Here is a 14,953-nt window from a genome sequence, read left to right as displayed (position 1 = left end):
TCACAGACCTCGGTTCACAGGTGCTTCCGTGCCATCACGGAGGCCCTATATGCCCGGTCGGCACAATATGTCAGCTTCAATGTGACCGAGCCCACCAGAATGCCTGGGCGGTAGTGTTCGCCGCCATCACCAAGGTACCCCAGGTCCAAGGGGTGGTCGATGGGATGCGTGTCACCCTATGAGCATTGGGACGGGCTTCACAAACTGAAAGGGGATCCACTCGCTGAACGTGCAGCTGGTGTGTGACCACGAGCTGCACATTGCCCATGTCTATGCCCGATACCTGGGCGGTGTGCACGACGCCTTCATTCTAGCATACTCAATAGTTCCTGACATCTTTGTGGCATCCCCCCCCCCCCACCCCGGCTGGGGTTTGGCTCTTGGGTGTCAGAGATTATCCACTGCCGCCGTGGCTGATGACACCTGTTTAGAGGCCACAAACCGACGCGGCGACCTGCTACAACGACGCTCATCCTGCATCATGGGCATGATGAAGCAGTACTTTGGCATCCTGACAATGCAGTTCAGGTGCCTGGACCGCTCTGGAGACGCCCTCCAGTAAAATGCTAAGAGGGTCTCCCACATCGTGGTGGCCTGCTGCGCCCAACACAACATTGCGCCGCAGAGGGGTGACATGCTGGAGGAGGAGGATGAACGCCAGTCATCGTCTGATGAAGAGGATGCAGGGAAGCGCAAAAATGGGTAGGTGGGTTTCCGGATGGCGTGGGGTGACCACAATGGGAAGCCCCATTGGCCGGTTGTGGGAAGGGAGAATACTGCTGCCGGCGGCGGCACGCGGTACTGGAAAACAGGTCTGGCAGGATGGGAGAATCCCAATTTGCAGTTATGTAATGGTGGATTAAGCTTTGAAATTCTGTTGCCCACTTGAAGCACAATTTCTTACTCCAGTCCTATACAGCTGTAAGTTCTACTTCCTAAACTCCATTCACGGCTGTGTGTTAGGCTCCACATAATCTCTTATTTAAAGCAAGAAACCCTTTTGCGTTTGGTTAGAAGTTTTAGAAATGTGGACATTACTCACCTTTGATTTGTCTTAAAACAGGTTTTAAGAGATCCAACCAAACCTGAAATTAGTACAGAAATCCAGGTCAGTGTGTGGCAGCATAGAATGGATACATTCATACACAACATAGCTGAGTCACTTCAACTAAAATAAAAACTACCCCCAACTCAAATGAGCAAAGGCCTATGTGGCGTGGCACTGGGTGAAGGACTGGCATTGGGTTCCTCATCTGTGTTGAGTTGGCTGAGGGGGGAGGGTGAGAGAAGGGAGGGAGCAAAGGAGATTCAACTGGGAGGGAGTCACCATGTTCGGGAAAGGCAGGAAATCAGTTGCAGCATCTCTTTCTGACCATCCTCCAGTGGAACGTTGAATGATTGGTAGCCATTTTGAGAAAGGGACAATCTGTTTTCATTAAAACTGCAGATCTTCAGGCATAACAGTTTCTGAGAATTTTCATAGCGGTGACAGAACCGGAGGCATCATAAGCAGAAGGCTTGAGCAGGGGTTTGACAGGGGCCGTTAACCAACGCGCTGAAAGATGGCACAGGGTGGAATTTGGATCATAATTACTTAGTTTGAAAAACTGATCATTTTCTTTCAGGCCTGAAAAAATGAAGTCCATTTGCCTTCTGATGGTGCCTCAGATCCCATTCCCCAAAGCTAATCAACTTAAAAGAATTGGTGCATAGCTCAGTTTCTGGCCCTTGTAATGGACTTTCTGTAGATTGGGCAGGAATTGCTGGGTCCCTTCCCGTAACTGTGATGCTCATTGTGCTCCCAGGCTGATCTCTGATCCACCTTGTCCAGGTGAAAACTTCGGAACATTCTCCTGCGGGAAACCCCCTCATTCCAGGAAAGTACTTGGTCCTTGAGTAACCTCTCGAGCTGTGGAATACCATGAGCTTATCACTAATGATGAACTAGCTTATCACAAATGACTAACGTATAGAACATAGAACATAGAACAGTACAGCACAGAACAGGCCCTTCGGCCCTCGATGTTGTGCCGAGCAATGATCACCCTACTTAAACCCACGTAACCCGTAACCCAACAATCCCGCCATTAACCTCACACTACGGGCAATTTAGCATGGCCAATCCACCTAACCCGCACATCTTTGGACTGTGGGGGGAAACCGGAGCACCCGGAGGAAACCCACGCACACACGGGGAGGACGTGCAGACTCCACACAGACAGTGACCCAGCCGGGAATCGAACCTGGGACCCTGGAGCTGTGAAGCATTGATGCTAACCACCATGCTACCGTGAGGCCCCATATAAAAGGAATCTATTTCAATTTTTGCCAATGTTGGTTTATTCATATTTGCAATGGTAACAGATTAATGTTGAACACGGGTGAACAGTCTGTCAGTGTTTTGTAGTGATGCTAAAATATTGTTCCATCATGTTTTACTAAACCTAGTAATAAGTGGGTGATGTGCTTCCAGGGGTTGGACATGATTGGGCTCAGCTATTAGGTCTACCACAGTCAAAGAGGAGCTTTGGAGGACAGACAACACTCATATCATATTTGAGCATGATTCACAATGAGGATTGATTCGAGGAGGGAAGGTTCTGGAAACGTACAGGCTGTCCTCCTGTTAGACATTTCCCCAGCAACCAAAAACAACAAAGAAAAAGGTTAACCGACTATACAGTTTATGACTTTGGGGGATCTTGCTGTGTGCCAAGTGACTAACATCTTCATAACAGCAGTCATTGTGCTCCAAACTAGTCCAATGTTTGTGAAAGACATTGCCACTTGCCTAACATAATCTATAAGCTGCTTCTTAAAATATTTTATATCCTTTCAATATTTCTTAGTTGAGAAATAGTGGGTGGGATTCTCTGAGCCCGGAGCCGGACTGGAGAATCGCCACAACCGGTGCGAATTGCGCCACACCGCCCCGATGCCGGAGAGCCGGTGCAGTCGGCGCGACGCTGGTCGGGGGCCGGTGTACGGAGCTCCCCCGGCAATTCCCCACCCAGGATGGGCTGAGCGGCCATACCAAAAAACCAGATTCCTGCTGGCGCCGTTCTAACCTGGTCTTACCCGGCGGGACCTTGGCGTGGAAAGATCCGGGGGCGGCCTGTGAGGGGGGGGGGGGGGGGGGGGGGAGGGGGAGGGTCCGGGTCCGACTCCGACTCCGGGGGGCCCTCTGCTGTGGCCTGGCCCGCAATCAGGGCCTACCAATCGATGGGCCAGCCTCTCGGGTTGGGGGCCTCCTTTGTTCCGCGCCAGCCCCTGTAGCCCTAGGCCATGTTGTGTCAGGGCCGGCGCGGAGAAGGGAGACACCGCGCATGCGCGGAAATCGCGCCTACCCCACTGCGCATGTGCGGATCCGTGGCGCCCATCTGACGCCTGGATCGGCAGCTGGAGCGGCATGGGTCGCTCCAGTGCCGTGCTGGCCTCTTGTGGGGTCAGAATCGCTGATTCAGAGGGCAAGTTGACGCCATCGGGATACACGACGGCGTTTACGACGGTCACAACGCTTAGCCTCAGGATCAGAGAATCCCGCCCAGTATTCATACATTGTAGTTATAGACCATTTATCATCTTGATATCAACAGCTAAAAAACTGGCTCTTTAAAATATTGAATCATTTTGTGCTATTAGAGCTCATGGAATAAAAGGGGCAGTAGCAACATGGGTATAAACTTGCCTGGGTGCAAGGAAACAGATTAGTGATGAACAGTTATTTTGCAGTCTGGAGGAAGGTTCATGGTGGATTTCCACAGGGTTTAGTGTATGGATCTCTGCTCTTCCTGATAAATATTAATGACGCAGACTTTGGTGTGCGGGACACAATTTCAGAATGCAGACTGTGGGGAGGGCAGTGTGTTACTTCAAAGGGACAGAGGCAGGTTGGTGGATTAGGAGGGCAAGTGGCAGATTAAATTTCATGCAGAGAAACGTGAAGTGATACATTTTCTCCAAAGAAGCACAGAGGTGATATGAAATAAAGGTAACAATTCTAAAAGGGGTACAGGAGCAGAGGGGCCTGGGTATGTGCATAAATCTTTGTAGGTGGCAAGGTAGGTTCAGAGAGCAGTTACTAAAACGTACAGCTTTATCCTGGGCTTTATTAATAGGGGCAGAGAGTACAAAAATAAAAATGTTATATTAAACCTGTATGTAGAACTGGTTCAGTCTCAACTGAAGTATGGCGTCCAGCTCTGGGCACCACTCTTCAAGAAAGGTGTAGAGGAACTTGAGTTACATGGATGGATTGGACCAGCTGTGACTGTTCTCCTTGGAGATGACGAGACTGGAGAGGAGATTTGATCGAGGCTTTCAAAAATCATGAAGGGTCTGGAGATTAGAGAGGGCGAGGGTGATCGATTGGTGGATAGATAGAGAACCAGAGGACACAGGTTTAAGGGCATTAACGAAAGAAGCAATGGTGACAGGAGGAGAACATGTTTTAACACACAGAGAGTGGGCAAGGTCTGGAGTGCACTGCCTGACACTGAGGTAGAGTCTGATTTAATTGAGGTCTTCAAAAGTAAATTGAATTGTTATCAGAAAACAGGGTCCCGGGGAGAAGGGTCTTACAGTGGGTCAACACGGGCACAATGGCCAGAATGGCCTCCATCTTTACTATATCCATTCAATGAATCTACGATTTCCCATTTCATATCTTTCTAATCACAAAACATTACAGCAGGGAAGGAGCCAGTCAGCCCATTGTGCCTGGGCCGCTAAATTAACAAACGCTGCAGAGTTTGCTATGGTTGCTAAGGCAGGGATTGCTGGCGCTTACCATATTCCCATAGCGATTGTTGAATTCCATTCCGAAGTAGTCCTCCTCAACGAGGTGCAGGTGATTGCAGACGCAATCAAACAGAGTCTTCCCAATGGCTTTTTGCTGAGGAAAAGTTAGATTAATGAACGTTAACCTGTGATTCTGTAGCATTGTCCGATATTGCAAAGGGAGATGTAAGAATTCATTGCCAGTGAGGCCACTGGCAAACTTCACAGCATTTCAAGAAAGTCTGCCTGGGGCGCCGAAACAAAAACCCATGGATCAATACCTGTACAGATTGAGCATACACCATCCCACTGCTAAATTGATCTGCTTTGCTCCTGTCTTATGCCTGGAAAACAGGTACAATTTTGACCTGATAGTTTTATTACTCCAGCGAAAGTGGCTGAGGGTGTTTATTTATTTTTCTGTTCACCTTTGAACACTGTGATTGAATGCTCTTCACCTCATCAAAAGGAGCTAAGTGCTTTTTCTAAGAGAAAGTGAAAGCACTTAACTCCTTTTGATATGGTGAGGAGCTGTCAATAGCATGAGTGTTTGTAAATATTGTGGTTAGGATCAAAGCATGGCAACTGAGATGCATTCAAGCATGAAGGGAAAATAAATAAACAAACCTCCTCAGCAGCTGTGTCTGGACCAATAAAACTGTCAATCACTGGCGAGTACAATATATTGCTGTGTGAAATTGAATGGAACATTTGTATTTCAAAAGACTGTCAAGGGGATTTGAAGCCCTTTCAATTGTTGGTCTCTGACACTTGTAAAAGCTGCAGCTTTAAACACTTTTGACTGAGGCAGATGTTAGGAAAGGGTAAATGAAAATGCAATGATTTTTCTGCTCCAGCTTTCAGGCAGGGGTGACTGATGGGGGTCTCTAATGGGGGTCTCTGATGAGGGTCTCTGATGGGGGGATCAGGTCACTCTCATAAGTCCATGCTGTCAGGGGAAGGTGACCTGTTATTCCCATTTGTCAGTGGGGAGGGCAGGATTTGCACTGTGTGGGGGAGGAGGGCTTTCAGGACACCTCAGTTATGCAATGACCCCCTTCATCCACCACATCAGGACCACGCTTCGGCATCGTGCACCAAAGACCGCGCAATGGATTTCTGTGTTGTGGTGGTTGGTGCATAATGAGGGGGTGGAGATCCGGGCTTAGAGCCCATCAATCGATCAATCAATCAAATTGAAATTTGACATGGGACAGGTCGTGCACGGAGGTCACCAGCATGGGATTGGCGCATCGCAACGGGCAAGCGCCAATCCTGTCTTTCCCTCGCGCTCCCTTTTCCACCCAATCAGAAATCTCAATGCAATAGAGAATGCATTCCAGGGTTTTCTCTTCTAGACTCACCAGTGCGGGATTTTCACTCGTTGTCTTTGAACAGAGGCTGAGCAGAGCAGGAGCAGCAAAGCCCCACCAAAATGCGTGGCACACTACATCCCAGAATATCAGTGGCTCAGTAATTGGTCACTAGTTGGTTCAGTGACTTCTGGGATAGGAGATGCAGTGATCGAACCGCATTCCAGTCAGATTCAGCAAGTGGAAACCAGCGCATTGTCCTAAATGGACATCCACCTATGACAATCCCACCTGGTGGGCATGAGGGTAGATAATAATAATAATAGTTTATTGTCACAAGTAGGCTGCAATGAATATACTGTGAAAAGCCCCTAGTCACCACATTCCGGCGCCTGTTTGGCGAGGCCGGTACGGGAATTGAACCTGCGCTGCTGGCACTGTTCTGCATTACAAGCCAGCTGTTTAGCCCACTGTGCTGCTCTCCTCCCTCCGTATAATATTGTTAGGGGAACCCTCAAAATGCTTCCAGCCAGATAGGACTATAATACTCCTCTCTGAATCGTAGAATTTACAGTGTAGAAGGAGGCCATTTGGCCCATCGAGTCTGCACTGGCCCTTGGAAAGAGCACCATAACTAAGCCCACACCTCCACCCTAACCCCACCTCTGGGACCCTAGAACTGTGAAGCAACTGTGCTAACCACTGTGCCACCATGCCACTCAGCACTCTGGGCTGGTATAAGGGTTGTTCCAGTTACTGTGGGAACATTCCCAACAGGGACTATCATCCTGCATCTCCTCCCAATATATTCACACTGTCCACCAAGGGAAAAGCACACAATTGGAAAAATAGTCACGGTGAAAGTCTGGAGGGCATCTTGATAATATTCACTTGCTCTCATTGCTCCAAAGCTAATACTGTGGCCTGGCTTTAAGGAAAAAATCAATGCCTTCTTTTAAAATACTTGCAATGCTGTGAAGTGCATAAACACAGCTGATGGTTGTGAATAGCATCCAAATTAGTTGGTGAAGCTGAAACCAAAACACAGAGCTTTTCTTGATCAAGAGTGTTTATTGACTTTTTGAGTCCAGTTCTCCTCCCACCAAACCCAGTGTCCCAGGTATCCCCCATTTACGTGTGCACAAAGGCAATAAATGGCATCGCCTATTTCTCTTAAGTTTATCGATACAGTTGACATGACATGAACAAACTTTAACAATGTAATTGACCTGAAGTTAACAATGTTTTTCACCGTATACATAAATAAATTCACCCAAACAGGAGGCATTTCCAGGAACCAGATATATAAAAATAAATGACTCCACAGATCTTAAGCTAATATACTTTGTACATTCAGCCATTCCACCACTGTTTCTCAAAGAAACTCATCCAACATCTATTTATTTTCTTTCCCTGAAAATACTTTCCATCCTCAGGCCATTGACTTTCAACAGACAGCATAATTGCTGTACTTTGACTGAAGACTGCCCCTGCCCCAAGCAGATGGCATTAGAGATAGTGGAAGTTCTATTTTGCTTTTACAGGGGATGTCCCAGGAGTGTGTTCTTGTCAGATGGCAGCAAAGAATTAGTGGGAGGTACAATTCTGAATCTATCATTACAATTCTTGTTATTTTTGTTTTTTGCTAATCACTGTGATTAATCCAATCAGTGATCGTGTCAGAACTGGCTGCTCTTAAAGGCACTGTGGTCGTGCTTAGCGAGCCCATTTGTGTCAGTTGGTAATCCAACTAACCATTAATGTGTCTAAATGAATAATAACTATAATTTTGCGCAGACCAAGACAGAACATTTTAGCAAGCTTAAACAAAACAGCAGCTGTTTATCAGCAATCAACCCACTGCTGTTGCTGAAGTTGTGACTTAGCATTTTCAAGGAGCTGTCTGTGTCTCTTGGATGTGTACACTCCCCATTACTAAAAGAAATTTCCCACAATGACAATATAAACAAACGGATCTAATTTTAATGCACTGCAGCTTTTGAAGGTGGCAAATCCATCTGAAGGAGTTTCAATGTGATTTCTATTTTTTTCAAACACACACCAGAAGACATTATTGCAGAAGGAGGTCTTTCAGTCCATTGGCCGCGATTCTCCGCAAATGCGGAGAGTCGTAAAGGCTGCCGTGAAACTGGCCGTGTTTCACGGCAGCCTCCGCGCCCCCTCCTGGGACCCGATTCTCCCCCCCGGGCGGGGCTAGCGGGGCGACCGTCGCTAAGCCTGCGCGCCAAGCGTCATGGCGGCTGACGCGCACAATGACATCATCACGCATATGCGTCAAACGCGCGCATGCGCGGGCCGTCATGCCCCTCAGCCGCCCCGCGGACTGATCCTGCGGGGCGGCGGAGGAACAAAGAGTGCGCGGGTATCGGACCCGCTGCCCACGATCGGTGCCCACCGATTGCAGGCCCATGCCACCCTTGGCACGGCCGTGGTGCGGCCGTGCCAATCGGTGCCATGGTTGTCCGAGACGGCACTTTGCGGCCGTTTTCACGAACGGTGAGAGCAGGTGTGTTTGCGTTCGTGAAAACGGTCGTAAAGGCCTGGGAAATCGGCCCACCGGCCTGGGGAGAATCGCTGTTCGCCGTAAAAAACGGCGAGCAGCAATTCGTGTCGTGGGGCGGCCGTGGGGGGGGGGGGGAAGAATAGCGGGAGGTCGGGAAAAATGTCGGGAAGGCCCTCCCGCTATTCTCCGACCCGTCGTGGGCAGCGGAGAATCGCGCCCATTGTATCTGTGAAATTCTCTTTGAAATCATTCCTATCCCCTGCTCTTATGTCCTAGACTCGCAACATTTCATTCCCCAAATCCTTATAGGAAGCTATTTACCACCTTCCAGGTAAAAATTTCCTGATCAGAAGGATTCATCGTGTAAAAACATAGAACATAGAACAGTACAGCACAGAACAGGCCCTTCGGCCCCCAATGTTGTGCCGAGCCATGATCACCCTACTCAAACCCACGTATCCACCCTATACCCGTAACCCAACAATCCCCCCCCCTTAACCTTACTTTTATTAGGACACTACGGGCAATTTAGCATGGCCAATCCACCTAACCCGCACATCTTTGGACTGTGGGAGGAAACCGGAGCACCCGGAGGAAACCCACGCACACAGGGGGAGGACATGTGCAGACTCCACACAGACAGTGACCCAGCCGGGAATCGAACCTGGGACCCTGGAGCTGTGAAGCATTGATGCTAACCACCATGCTACCCTGCTGCCCACATGTAATTAAAAGAAAATTCTTATTTCCTTTCGGGGTCATCTTCTGTGGAGCTGGAGTTTAGACCCTACTGTGGGCAAGTTGACAGGTGGGCTGTCAATTTGAGTGCCATGCCATGAGCACCTTTCCCAACATCAAACTGCTTGCCCCACCCTGCCCCCTGCCATTTCACCTGCAGCGAGGGAGGCATTTGGAGGTATGCCAGCGCACAGGTCAATTTGGGCCCTGAAGTGGCCGCTCTGGAGCTTTACCCCTGCCGTGAAGCTGGCACAAAGTGTGCAGCCTGGCAAGTTTCACTGGTCAAGCCGGTGTCTGATCAAGGCCACCCTAATGGGCTCCCTGTGCCCATCAGAGACCCCCCCCCCCCCACCCTCCATTAAGCTCTACCCCCATCACTGACCGCCTTCCTGCAGTCACAGCAGTGGAGTGGGGACCGCTACCCCTGGCACTTCTGGGGGCAGAGACCTGCTGGCAATCTGTGGTTCCCCTAAAGCCACGTAATGGCCCCCATGACCATTATACCATGGTGATCTGCCAAAGCAGGGGCTAGCTCAACCTGACATTTGCACTGGGGAAGGGTGGGGAGTAGGTTGGGACGATGGGGGGTGGGGGGGGTTAAAGGATCCTGTCCGCCAACATGTAATTAAGCCCTTGGCTACTGACTGTCCTGCCAGTTGAAACAGTTTCTCCTTATTTTGCTTGATCAAATCTTCTCATTCACCTGATGTCAAATGTAGTTTGACATAGTTTGAAATGCTTCTGCAAAGTACCTTGAGACTTGCTGCATTAAAGATACTATATAAATGCAGGTTACCTCTGATCCCCAGCAAGGTCCTGTTGTTGCCAGCATTCTTGAGCCAGGGCCCAGACATCCATTAGTGTGTTGAAAAAGCTGTACCCAAGGGAAAACAATCCTTGATTGGCAGCTATTTCTCTGCAATCTATTCTGTCAATTGCTCAACTTTTGTTTAGAGACAATACAAAAGTGTCAAGTGCTTGCAGTTTCTACTATGGATGCTCTGCAGGTCTAGGTGATTAGGGCTGTAGTAAAGGCATTTAAAAAAAGAGAACTTTGAATGAAAGTGTCAATCATTTAGACACCTATAGCTCACTGCAATTGAATGGGCATGAAAGTGTCATAAGTTGGCATGAAAAGTGTGAAGGGTGTGGTTGACATGGATAGCATGAGGGGCCAGGGGGTTTGGTGAGGTGCAAAGATTGGCATGTGGGGCACAGGCAAGACCTTTTGAACTTACCTATCAAAACATTTCCTCATCCAGACTATGGTTCGCTCCCCCTCTGAGGGGGTGTGAACCACCACGTCTTGAAAAAACTGGTCTGACACCATGAATTTTGTGGGGGGCCTGGAGATGCCTAACTCTACAATGGAGCTGACCAGATTGGGAGTGGGGACTGGCCCAGGTTGTGACCTGCACTAACCTGCATCCTTATCTCATGTTGCTGAAAACCAGGGGTGAGCTGGGAATGTGACTGGCAATCCAGGAATCATATGAACATATGAAAGAAGAGCACAAGTCGGTACCTCGAGATTGCTCCGCCATACAATAAGATCATGGTTGATCCGTATGTGTTTCGAATTTCACATTCCCATGTCTCCCCCCCCCCCCCCCCCCCCCCCCCCCCCCGCGCGATAGCCTTTGATTCCCTTGCCTAACAATGATCTATTGGAGGTTTTGAGATGCAATGGGTACTGTCCCCGCCTCTGAGCCAGATTCAAATCCCACCCCAGGACTTGATGGCCAAGGAAGGTGAATTTGGCCACGACTAGTCAACCAGCAAATCCTTCCAAACATGCCAGTGTCTGGTGGCAAGAGTGGAAGAGACTCCTGGTTAGCCACGTTTGATGTGGAATCGCACCCTTCAAGCTATAAGCTCCTGGCGACAGACCAGTGACCTGTTCCAGGAATTACTAGCGAAGCAAACAGTCAAACATCTGCCTTAGTGTGCCACTAGGTGCGAGGCAAGAATTGCAATTGGCACAAGAATCGATCGACCTCCACCTTAAAAGTGCTCAGTGACCCCTGTTCCATCACTTTCTGAGGCAGAGTTCCAAAATCAGAATCGAGTGCCAGCCACCATTTTTAAAGGCCCATTACGCCACAGCATCTAGCCGACAGTGTCAGAGAGTCAAACATAAGTATTTATCGACATGCCACTATTGCCTGTAAATTGTCTATTGATCCAATGTGTGGTTGGTTCATTAGTCCAGGGTTGTTGGATTCCTGGGAACCAGGAGTTATTCCCCAGGGAACAACTTTCATCTAAAAAGTGCTCTTTACGTACCACAACCAAACAAATTTTGACCACAACGTTTCATGAGGCAATATTATGACAGATGATCAAAAGCCTGGTGAAAAAAGGCAGTGGTTTTATGGATTATCTTGAAGTAGGAGGGTGAGGAGGACAAGTTTACGGTGTGTTATCCAGAGCTTAGGCGGCTGATGACACAGCCGCCAATGATGGGGTGAACGATGCAGGAGACGTACAAGAGGACAGAGTTGAAGGAACACAGAATACTTGGAGAATTGTAGGTCGAGAGGTGGGTACAATTAAAGGCCAGGGCGAGGCCACTTGAACATGACAATGAAAATTTGAAAATGCTCCAATCATTTTCCAATCTTCTCTGGCTGCAGGCATGGTGCCAGAGGATGCCAATGTTAGGCCATTCTTTACAATCGGAGGAAAGGATAGTTTGAGTAATTACAGGCCAGTCAGTCTAACCTCGTTAGTAGACAACTAATTGGAAAATTCAGTATAAATCATCAGGCAGAAAGGCGCAGATTAATCAAGGATAATCAGTAGGGATTTGTTCAGGGAAGTCCATTTTTGGTCAAATTGATTGAATTTTTTAAGGTGGTAAGAAGGACGGTTAAAAAGGGTCGTCAATGTGGATTTGATCAAGATTTTTGACCAGGTGTCACATGGAACACTAACCAGTGAACTAAAAGCTCATGGGAGCCAAGTAGCAAGTTGAATCTACAATTCACTCAGTAAAGCAAATGGTAACAGTGTTTTTGTTACTGGAAGGCTGTTTTAATGGGGATCTATATAGGTGAGCAAGAGGACCCTTGTTTTTCCTGGCATATATTAGTGATTTAGACTTAATTGTAAGAGGCGCGATTCAGGGGTTTTCAGATGATACAAAACTGAATGAGTGTGAGGAAGAAAGCTACAGACTGCAGAAGTTATCAATAAACTGGTCAGGTGGATGGACATGCGACAAATGGGATTCTGTCTGGAGAAGTTTGAGGTAATGCAGTTGGGGAGGACAAACAAGGCAAGGGACGATACAAAATAAATGGGATACTGGGAAATATAGAGATACAGAGGGACCTTAGAATGGTTGTCCACAAAGTACTGAATGTAACAAAACATACAGATGCAGTGTTCAATGGTTTGATTGATCTTTGTTTGATTATGTTATTCGGTTTTCTGATCTGTGCCTCTATACTTGATTGCTTAAACCTGTGATTGGAGCCAGAGGGATAGGAAAATTGAGAATATTCCAGAGATAACTAAGTCTCTGGGCTGAGACCGTGTATTTGTGATCCAGTGAGTTCTAGGATATTTTAGAGCTCTGTTAATAAATCTGCTGTTGATTTAGAATTGCAGGGATCTTTACATTACTCTGAGATAAATGCGGTATCTAACTACCAGTTGAAAAGGTGGTTAAAATGGCATAAGGACCATTTTCCTTTATTAACTGAGGTATAGAATACAAGAGCTGGGATGTCATGTTAAAACTGTATAAAACACTTGTTAGACCACAGCTAGAGTACTCAGTACAGTTCTGGCCAGCACATTGCAGGAAAGATGTGATTGCATGAGAGAAGGTAAAGAGGAGATGTCTGAAGATGATTCTTGGACTGAAAAATTTCAGCTATGAGGAAATGTTAGATAAGCGTGCATGGGGCTGTTTAGCACAGGGCTAAATCGCTGGCTTGGTCGGCTTTGAAAGCAGACCAAGCAGGCCAGCAGCACGGTTCGATTCCCGTAACAGCCTCCCCGGACAGGCACCGGAATGTGGCGACTAGGGGCTTTTCACAGTAACTTCATTTGAAGCCTACTCGTGACAATAAGCGATTTTCATTTCATTTCATTTCCTCGGAACAAAGGAGGTTGAGAGTAGATTTAATTGAGGATTAAAAATTATGAGGGGTCTATTTCCCTATGCAGAGAGTAGATTTAAAGTGGTAGGTCGGAATAATATTGGGTAACTGAGGAGAATATTTATCACTTAGGTAGTGGAAGGGGTCTAAAACTCAATGCCTTAAGGCTGGAAGAGGCAGAAGTCCTCTCAAAATTTGAATAAAACACGGAAATGTACTTGAAGGACTGTAACCTACAGGGCTACAAATGAAGAGCTGGAAAGTGGGAGTAGACTGGACAGCTCTTTTTTCAGCCAGTACAGATATGATGGGTAAAATGGCCCCCTGTCTGGAACATTTTCTATGATTTCTAAGACCCAGAAAACTGCTTGTGGTAAAGAAAAGCATTACATAAAATGAATTAATTAGTGGATACATTTATTGTTGATGTGCAGAGCATTTGTCTTCAGGAGAGTGGGGTCCATTGTTGATGGAGACATGCTGCTATCATTAGTGGTGCTCCATTTACCAAAATAACACACTTAGCAGCTCCAACTAGTGCCCACTGCTCAGTCCACAATGACAGCCTCTTAACAAAAGGCATGACCGGTCTTATTGCCCTAAGGGTCTTCATCCAGAAAGCTCTATTGTGTAACCCACCATAAATGTGGATTCACTCAAGTCTGTGCTATTTTTGTTTATTAATATGATCAAAGATTTCACAAGCAAGAATCCAGCGGAAAATACTCAGTGAAATTGTTGATCACAGAATAATACAGTGCAGAAGAGGCCCTTTGGCCCATCGACACATGAAAAACACCTGACCTGCCTACCTAATCCCATTTGTCAGCATTTGGCCCAGAGCGTTGAATGTTATGAGGTACCAAGTTCTCATCCAGGTACTTTTTAAAGGATGTGAGGTAACCTGCCTCTAACACCCTCCCAGGCAGTGCGTTCCAGACCGTCACCGCCCTCTGGGTAAAAATGTTTTTCCCCAAATCCCCCCTAAACCTCCTGCCCCTGACCTTGAACTTGTGACCCCGCGTAACTAACCCTTCAAATAAGGGGAACAGCTGTTCCCTGTCCATGCCTCTCATAATCTTGTACTCCTCGATCATGTCACCCCCTCAGTTTTCTCTGCTCCAGTGAAAACTGCCCAAGCCTATCCAACCTCTCTTCATAACTTAAATGTTCCATCCCAGGATATTTTGTGACAATATCAAACATTAAAGCCTAGAACAGAAGGTGTTTGTGCAACTATTGTCTGCCTGTGGTTTAATCCAGGCGTTAAACTAGTTATTTTAATTGGGTTTAACTGTCTCCACTCAGAGAGAGGACAGTCTACCATCATCCAAATGGAGTGCAAGAATAATGCTGCCAGCAATTCCTGAGTGTGCAGATGAGGCGCAAGGCAGCATGGTAGCTAATGGTTGGGTGAAAGAGAGGCCAGATTCTGAAAATTAGTGAGTTCTAGGATGTTTTTCTTTATGGCTGGAGGAGGTTGCAGA

General features: G+C 47.4%; 1 protein-coding gene across 3 annotated transcripts in view; it reads right to left on the bottom strand.

Moving 5' to 3' along the window:
- Positions 1-14,953, bottom strand: part of LOC119952442 (FERM domain-containing protein 7) — a 100,685-nt gene that overhangs the window by 32,655 nt on the left and 53,077 nt on the right. For all 3 annotated transcript variants that reach the window (XM_038776200.1, XM_038776198.1, XM_038776199.1), the window contains 2 exons: positions 4,790-4,894; positions 1,043-1,085 (listed from right to left, as the gene is read on the bottom strand). In XM_038776200.1, coding sequence (XP_038632128.1) covers positions 1,043-1,085; positions 4,790-4,894 — 148 coding nt within the window. The remainder of the gene's footprint in view (positions 1-1,042; positions 1,086-4,789; positions 4,895-14,953) is intronic.

Source organism: Scyliorhinus canicula, chromosome 17, assembly GCF_902713615.1.
Source record: "Scyliorhinus canicula chromosome 17, sScyCan1.1, whole genome shotgun sequence".
Taxonomy (NCBI): Eukaryota; Metazoa; Chordata; class Chondrichthyes; order Carcharhiniformes; family Scyliorhinidae; genus Scyliorhinus; species Scyliorhinus canicula.
The sequence above is the reverse complement of the archived record's forward strand: the minus strand, read 5'-3'. Positions and strand labels throughout refer to the sequence as shown.